This window comes from Mastacembelus armatus, chromosome 1 (assembly GCF_900324485.2).
Source record: "Mastacembelus armatus chromosome 1, fMasArm1.2, whole genome shotgun sequence".
NCBI lineage: Eukaryota > Metazoa > Chordata > Actinopteri > Synbranchiformes > Mastacembelidae > Mastacembelus > Mastacembelus armatus.
The window spans coordinates 16,061,440-16,069,832 of record NC_046633.1 but is presented as its reverse complement, the minus strand read 5'-3'; the positions used below and the strand labels follow the sequence as shown (position 1 = coordinate 16,069,832).

Below are 8,393 nucleotides of genomic sequence, written 5' to 3'. Positions count from 1 at the left end.
AACTGACGCCCTGGTTATTTTGTTATGACTTCCGCACAAACCCATTCTGTGTAATATATATTAAATATACTGGCTATTTTAAAAGGTTAAACTACACTTCAGTACAGTGTGCAAAAACATCACAGTACCGCACAGAAGCTGGTGAGATATCCTGTCTTCTGGGTTTAGCTGTCAGCTGCAGCACACAGGGTGAGTAAAGAAGAAAGTGCAAGGCAGAAGTGAGAAGAGCCTATGCTGAAGCATATTCAGGACTATGATACTGGACACAACAAAACACAGGGGAAATTGGGGAAGCGCCACAACATGCTGCACTCAGGCCAATCACCTGCCAGATCTGACGCTGCAAGTGATCTATCCTCAATTGTTTTGCCTTTTTTTTTAAAGGTATTTTTTCTATTAACACTTATTTATGGACTGTATTTATTCTATGTGATTACCAATTCCTCCTGTGAACTCTGTTTGAATGGATGAAGACATGACCTCAGGAGGACAGCAGAGAGCTTTTCTGTGTTTGAGCCATAAATACTCTAAAGGTCTTTGCATCTCATTAGTGAGTTTATGTTGTAACTACGGCTTTACAGTTTGTTTAGGGCCGACTGTAGCTCCACCTTCAGGCACACCGTTATAATCCTGTGAAATAAAAAAGAATATATCTGTAAGATTAGCCTAAAAATCACAATTAATCCGTGAATAAGAATTACTCAGAATAACACCCTGCCCTAATGTTAATGTGGTCTTGCGCCCTGTGCCCACCTGTTGCGGTCAAATCTGAATCAGCGGCAATGACGCGCAGCTCAGCACGTTAAAGTTAAACTGCGGCTCGGCGCAAGGTGGATCATTTGTCCTGCACATCCCCTGCATAAGACACTGGATCTCCAAGAAATGACAAGGTAAACATCGTCTCAGTGAAGTGTGTCTGGTGAAAGGAGTCAGGTTCGTTCGCTTCCACTACTGTATTTTGATATCATACCAATTGCTACAATATCAAATGTCCACACATGTTGTGTGTAAAACATTTTATAGTCTCATTTTAATTTCTGAAGTCTTGTGTACACGCTGTGCCATGTGCCATTACGCATAGATCATCCTAAATGCAATCATCTGGATTATGGTGAGCCCTGCCCGGTGCCGCAGTGTCAGTTCGCGTTGAGGCGCCGAAAAAGATGAGGCACTGTATGTATTATTATTGTATCATTTATAATAGATTAAACTATAACCTTATTGGTACCTATGTATTAATAAATAACCATAGCATTGCATGTTAGAGTCGGGCAATGTGGATAAGATCATTTTAAAAGGTATTGTATAGTTTAATTTCTAAGAATGCCACATTTAAAAGATGTAGTCTATTCCGAGTTGTATACAAAATCTCAAATAGCTGAAAATAACTAAGATATTTCCTTCAAGGTACTTCAATAACCACACACAAGTGGCTCCATTTATTTGGATGAAAATATCGAGGTTGCAGCAGAGTGCAGTGCTTATCCTACTCTGCAGGTTTCTTGGTTATCTGTTTTTGGTGTGGACAGGATATGTCTGCATTCTGTATCTTACCTAAGTAAAAGCAGAAGTGGTGCAGTTTAAGAATACTCTGGGATTATTATGGAGCTAATGTTAACTAACTTATATAAATATAATTTGTGCTATACTTACTGCTGAGTAGTTTGTGAATTTCCTACTTAGGATAAATAAACTTTAATGAATAAACTGTATTTTGTTTTATTCATCAGATCCTGAAAAGTAAATAGTACGTAAAGTTATAAAACCAAATGTAGTGGAGTAAATTACAAAACATAAATAGGCCTATACTGAAATACAGACACTCAAAAAATATTCAATATTTATTTAAAAAAACAAAATGGCTGTGTAATAATGTGAATTGTAGGGTATGAATTGGTTAACATGGTTAAATGTGTCAAATTCATTTAAACCAGCACACAGATGTTGCTCAGTCCTGCTTAACCTGTTCTGAAAGCTTAGGACAATATGTTGGATCACTAAACAGGCTCTGAGCTCTAACTGATCGATGATAAAGCTGTTAATATCTCCCTCACAGCTGTGCTGTCTTTCTTCTCTATTGTCAAATCTCTCATCCAGCAGAGAGCTGTGGTTGCCTGGACAAACTCAAAAAATTATAAGAACAGAAAATCACAGGAGAACCAATAGAAAACAGCTTTCTCAGAAGAAGAAACCTGTATAGGAAGTACTGTCTGTTCTTTAGTGAACTGGAGAGAGGGAGTGAAGCATGCAGCCTTACGAGGTCGGTACCAGGCTGCGCTACTGGCTGACTCTGGCCTCAGGGATGCTGGAGTGCCTGTGCTTTTCTGGTGTGGTGTTTGGTTACGCCTCTCTGGTGTTTGTGCTAAAGGAGGATGGATACTTCAGTCAGCTGTGTGTCACTGTCCCAGGTATCAACAGCACCCTGAACAGTACAGGTGAGCAACCCAGGAGTGGAAGTTCAAATGGTGGTCATGTTTCAGTCCTTTTTTTTTTTTTAACTACTGTAATTTAAAAACAAGAACATCAGACTAAAAATGTATGAGGAGAAAATGTTCCAAAAATGTTAAAGAGTTACAGAAAAATAAGTGGCAATAAGAAAAAGTTTTCAAAAAGCTTTTGGTACCATCTAGTCAATAAAACCAGAAAAAGACAGTCTAGAAACCACAAACACACATATCAACAAACTCACCACAAGGTCCATTCTACAGAGTCTATAATAGACGTGTCTATAAGGTCAACAATTAACTTTTAGCAAAAATTGTCACTAAACAGTCTGATGAGGCTTTGTTTTTTCTGTCTTTCTTTGCTTCTTTCTCACAGACTGCAGCAGACAGGACGAGCAGTTCTCTCTGGTCTTCACCATCACCTCGTTTGTCTGCAACGTCTTGAACCTAGTCAATGGCTATATATTCGATCAGTTCGGCACCATGGCGACCAGGCTGATGGCAATGTGAGTTCATGTAATTTGTCTTAAACCTTAGACGTATCTACCTCTAGTTCACATTCAAGAGTTTTAAGGCAGTAACTATGTGGTTCAGTTGGTTCTGTAAAAAAAGCAAAAGACTAAAAATGTGAACTAAGTTTTTAGTCAAGTTCAAAGTGTTTCTCAGTTTGCACTTCAGTAACTTTTGCAGTTTGGATAGAGGGGACCAGTAAGGGTTACAGAGATAGGGAGTGTCTGTCAGAAGCAGAGAGATTAGGCTCAGACAGAGCCCACTTCATTTGACCTGATCAGACCCTCGTATTTTTAGAGTCAACGTCACTTTGTAAATCTAATTTTATTATCAATCTCTTTACTTAATAGAAACTGCAAACATGAGACCTGGTAAACTCAGTTCATTCACAGGACGGAAAGAGCTACTGTTTATCAAACTTACAATGCATTTTCCGAAAAACACGTCTGCACACATCTACAAGCACATTGGTGTGAGAAAGCACCTTATAGCCTGTATATCCTGCTGATACCAATAACCATACCCCTTGGTTGATGGGGCCAACATGGAACTGACTGTTGTCTGGTCTTTTCTGCACAAAGCTCAGTAAAACCTGTTGAGTTTTTGTGTTACACATTGACAATTTAAGTTACTTATTTATTGCTCACTATACACAAGATATAGACCATCAGATAAAAGAACCCTCATGAAAAACAGGAAGAAAATGTGGTTTAACATTATCAGGTGATAAGCCTGTCTTTCATAAACAGAGAAGGGTAAAATAAATCCTGTTCCCAGAATGCACCATGCCATTTAGAAAAAAAAGCTGTCAACCAAAACACTCACCATAACTTGGGGTGGCCAAAATGAGAGGTCACCTTATACTTAGAATAATTGTTTATTGACTGTGTTTTGTATATGTGAAGTGTGAAAAATATGTGTATAGAAAAAGTGTTTATAGTCAGGAAATGACAGAAAGAACAGCTATGTCTGAGCCTTTATTTCTCTCTCCAGATCTTTGTACACTACTGGAACCCTTCTCGTGGCCTTTTCCAGTGCAGGTAGAAACCACACACACAGTTCTACCACCATGTGTAGTTCCAGTAGTAGTTCACTAAGCCTTTTTTTACAACAATAGCAAGTAAATAACTTTATGTTTCAGCCTACCTTGTTCCTACAGTGACCATTTTTAACACACTACATAAGTCCCTCTCCAATTATTATTTTTTACTTTTCACATCATGTGTGAAAATGTGAAACATTAATTTTAAAAATGTATTTACCAGCAATAATGGCTAAATTAAGTTGGCTTACTGCTGCTAAAATTGATTCTCTCATCTATTTGGATTCTGATTCCATTTCTTTTGAAACTATTTTCATAGAAATAAAAGGCTTGTCCAGTTATAACTGGCATACGAAATCAGGTTGATAATAATAGTGGCAGTTATTGCTGGCAACCCAATTCATATCTTAATATTGTAATCATCTAATTAAAACTTTTTTCTTCAACCAGTTGTGTGAACAGTTTTTATTCCTCTCAATGGAATAAACAAGTTGGTTTGCAGCTTTCTGGCTAGATTACACAGTGGTTTAAATATTCGTCAAAGTTCAGACACCCACTTCTGTCCTTATGTGTCTTCCATGTGAATCTAGTACAAGTTAAAGGAAATGTAATACATTCACAATGAGGTTCTTATGGTGGCAATCATTTCTTAATTTGTCTGAAGGATAATAAAGCGTGATGAGTTTACTTTAAACTGTAAACGAGTTTACTGAGTCCACTGTGTTTTCAGAGCTGCTTTGTCCAGCCTTGTCATGCATCGCTGTAGGAGGAATTCTGCTCCTAATGACTAACGTACAGGTGAATACTCCACAGTGTTCCTGTAAAATCCTTCATAAATGTAAACATACAGTATGACCGAAAAGATTAATTATAGCTTTTGAATTTTCCAGATACATTTTATATAAATAAATTATGCCTCTGTGTGTCGGCTAGGTGGGCAACCTGTTTGCCACTCACCGCTCCACCATCATCACCCTCTACAATGGTGCCTTTGACTCCTCCTCAGCTGTGTTTTTCGTCATCAAGGTCACTATAATGCTATTTTCTGGCAGCATCAGGAATCATTCACTTTTAGGGCATTCACGTTGCATGACAGTGACTGCTGTGACAATCAAAACTAAACCACTCTAAAAGGCTGATTATTCTCTCTACAATATGCTGTACTATAGCTTGCTACAGTGGCAAACACACTAAATACAGTGGCTGCCAGTACAGTAGCTGATTTCAGCTACAGCCAGAGAACAAATCATCAATAAAAATTGAGACATTGCATTCAGCAACTGCAAAGATCTAGTCTTTATACCAAATCCAGTTTATTGCGTGGTTTAAAATTTGGTGCTCTGTTCTTGCTTGACATATAGTATAACTTTAACAGAGAGTAATATATACAGTGCATTACATGTGTCTGATTTGATGCTATCCATTTTCTTAAAGCTTTTACAACTAGTTTTTCCTGTGCTCTTCAGGTTCTGTATGAACAGGGAATCTCTCTCCGCACCTCCTTTGTTGTATTGTCTTTCTGCAGCATCATACACCTTGTTAGGACTTTCCTGCTGATGCCAAAATCTCACATCCCCTACCACCTGCCTGAATACTACACCTACGGGTAAGAATATTACATCAATGTTTTAGGCACAATCTACATTCAGGTTATTTAGGTCATGGTCATGGAAAACATGTGGCAGACATTCCTGTCTGTCTGATGCTCAGGTTGAACTGTGGAAAGGGTAACGCTAACTGTGCTAAGCAGTCCGAGAGGACAGGGGGCACTGCAGTGACAGTTTCACTGGAGCCCACTGGGGGGGACAAAACATCACCAGCACCTGAGCAAGGGAGTGAGGCCCAGGACTCTGGAGAAGGTACAGTATTTAAAGTTGTGCTTAAGGACATTGTATTCAAAACAACTGACTGCTGACTAAGGAACAATATGGCTTTCAGACCTACGTTTGTGTGTTTGTGTTTGACTTGTGTCAGACACTGACACAATAAACTGAATTTATCAGTCACTTATCAAAATTATTGTCAATTAGTTTTCTGCCAGTGCACTATTTGATTAAATAGCTCATTGTAGCTCATTGTACCAATGGACAGTGTGTGCTCAACTGCACTTAAACCAGATTTTATGTGACTTTTGACTTTTAGTGGTGAGCTTCTGGAGCTGTGTGCTGTCCAGATTTTTTATGTGGCACCTGCTCTGGTTTTCCATAATGCAGCTGAGACACTTCCTCTTCATCGGCACGCTCAATTCCATGCTCAGCCGGCTGGCCAACCGTGACTCCAACCTGGGTAACTCATTGTAAAAGTCACTAACCCCCCTTCACACATATTAACTGGCCAAATTAAAGCCTTCTCCTTATCATACTGAGCTTTCCATTCCCTCTTTACCTTATCACCATCCAACCACAACCCCTGTTTTTTCCTTTGCTTATTTCTGTTTTGCTTTTCTATTTCTTCCCACTGTTCCCTTCTCAGTTAGTCAGTACACCAATGCTTTTGCTGTGAGCCAGCTGTGTGGAGTGCTGTGTGCGCCCTGGAATGGACTCATCATGGACAGACATAAAGGAAAGCCTCTAGCTGCTGGTAAATCAGTAACTGGTTTCCTAACTGCAACTTTTTGTGTGTGCAACATAAAAACTTAATACATTCTTCCTTAATCATTTCCCCTGCTGTAGGTGAAACGGAGCAGGAGGCGGACCTGCACTCCTCCTACCTGTCTCTGTTCCTGACCTCCCTACAGTGCCTGCTCTTCTCCATGTGTGCCTCCATTCCTCTCCTCCCACTGCAGTACCTCACTTTCATTCTACAGGTCCTCAATCGCGCCTTCCTTTATGGCGGAAATGCAGCCTTCATCAGCATCGCGTTAGTGCCGCACACACATAAAAGGGGAGTTCAGCACAGAGGAAATGGCTTTCTAGGCCTGTCGCAGCCTTTATGACTTCTGTGCTAATGTAATATGGCAATGAGTCATTTTTCACAAACTCAGTCATGCTGTAAAATTGCAGTTACAATGCTGATTAAAATTATACTAAACAGCAATCTAGGATGCTACAAACTACCTGAACTGAATGACCACAATAGTCTAACTTTCTAACCTGGTATCCCTATTGTCGTTCTGAAGCCCAAGTATAATTGAAGAGTAGAGTTAAACAACTCTGGAAATCAGTGACAAACCTTCACATAGTGGCTGTGTCTTATAAGCTCTGGAACACAACTGGACATGAGTTCTGCTAATAGTACAAATGTATGCATACCTAATTGTAAAATACTGTATCATGTCTCAAATTCACTAGCAGGGAATCTTAAAGCTGAGACTAGAAAACAAAACAAGATAGTGGGTGCAAACAGAGGAAAAATTTTCCAACAGAAAATGTTTTTGCAGACAGGATCTGTGGTCACGAGTTTACCTTCACCAGCACATGTCCCGTTCTGTCTCAGTTTTCCAGCCTATCACTTTGGGAAGTTGTATGGCCTGATGATGTCGATGTCTGCTGTCATCTCTCTGCTTCAGTACCCCTTCTTCACCCTGATCAGTGGAGCTCTGGGTGGAGATCCCTTGGTTGTAAGTGCTTAAGCAAGTTTTGGAAAGACTTTTAAAAAAAAAAAAAAAAAAGGAATCAACAAAAGAGTAATGAATCCTTGTTGGGAACACATGTAGGAAGAAGAAATTTTAGTTTATAAGGGTTAGTCAGTTCATTAAAAAAAAAATAGCCTGTCCATTTGTCAAAATAATGTGACACTGCAACTGGTGTCAGACAAATGAATGTTGTTTTGATCCTTTTCAGCTGGACATTGCTCTGACTCTCGTCACTCTGCTGGTGTTTATCCATCCTATAGACATCTTCATCTACTGCAGGAAATTAGCTCGCCTCAGGGAAAACTACACCAAGACTGAAGCCACTAATGACTCCATATTGGCAGAAGCCAAGTTATAGAGGAATAACCATACAAATGTTACAGGATGTGTCTAGACATTTTATTTTTCAGGTCAACATTATCACTCAATCTCAAGAGTTTATTGGCCAATCTCAAAGCTTTCATTTCTATCCAAAATTCTTGAAAAAGCTGTTTTCTCCCAAGCTGGTCATTGGTTGGACAGTAGGATTTCAAGAAACACTATAGCATGGAGTCCACTCTCCTGACAATAACAAATTAGACTCACAAAGCACTCTGCTGCTGTTGACAGTTGATAGTTTAATCCCCTTGGACTTCCTTAAGCATGTTGTTGGCGTTTACCTTAACTGAGCACACTGATTTCTTTTTTAATTGTTGATTTTTTTAGGTTTTATTCATACATCTGATGTTTTTATTAAATCACTTATGTCTTTGTGTTGTTTTTATTGTGTTGCAAATATTTATCAAATATGCTCTAAAATAAACTGCCATTACTACTATGTTTT

General features: G+C 39.1%; 1 protein-coding gene across 3 annotated transcripts; it reads left to right on the top strand.

The window, feature by feature from the left end:
• The first annotated feature begins 67 nt into the window (after nucleotides 1-67).
• Nucleotides 68-8,389, top strand: slc43a3a (solute carrier family 43 member 3a). 3 transcript variants are annotated; one of them, XM_026303243.1, is made up of 12 exons: nucleotides 68-346; nucleotides 2,222-2,435; nucleotides 2,821-2,950; nucleotides 3,948-3,994; nucleotides 4,930-5,022; nucleotides 5,522-5,602; nucleotides 5,707-5,855; nucleotides 6,139-6,282; nucleotides 6,469-6,576; nucleotides 6,669-6,802; nucleotides 7,432-7,555; nucleotides 7,779-8,389. In XM_026303243.1, exons 1-12 carry the CDS (start codon nucleotides 232-234, stop codon nucleotides 7,886-7,888), a joined length of 1,449 nt encoding a protein of 482 aa, XP_026159028.1. In that variant the 5' UTR covers nucleotides 68-231; the 3' UTR covers nucleotides 7,889-8,389. The 3 variants fall into 3 exon arrangements, with proteins under 3 accessions (XP_026159028.1, XP_026159026.1, XP_026159027.1); XM_026303241.2 differs by having other exon boundaries at nucleotides 94-346; nucleotides 6,669-6,855; XM_026303242.2 differs by lacking the exon at nucleotides 68-346 and adding an exon at nucleotides 4,718-4,794 and having other exon boundaries at nucleotides 1,900-2,435; nucleotides 5,463-5,602; nucleotides 6,669-6,855.
• Nucleotides 8,390-8,393: the final 4 nt, after the last annotated feature.

Bases quoted from the DNA above. Each gene is read 5' to 3' on its own strand.
- slc43a3a (XM_026303241.2), top strand. From the start codon at position 232: ATGCTGAAGCATATTCAGGACTATGATACTGGACACAACAAAACACAG. The intron at 5,603-5,706 runs GTAAGAATATTA...TCTGATGCTCAG, and splicing joins CCTGAATACTACACCTACGG to GTTGAACTGTGGAAAGGGTA. The intron at 6,577-6,668 runs GTAAATCAGTAA...CCCCTGCTGTAG, and splicing joins AGGAAAGCCTCTAGCTGCTG to GTGAAACGGAGCAGGAGGCG.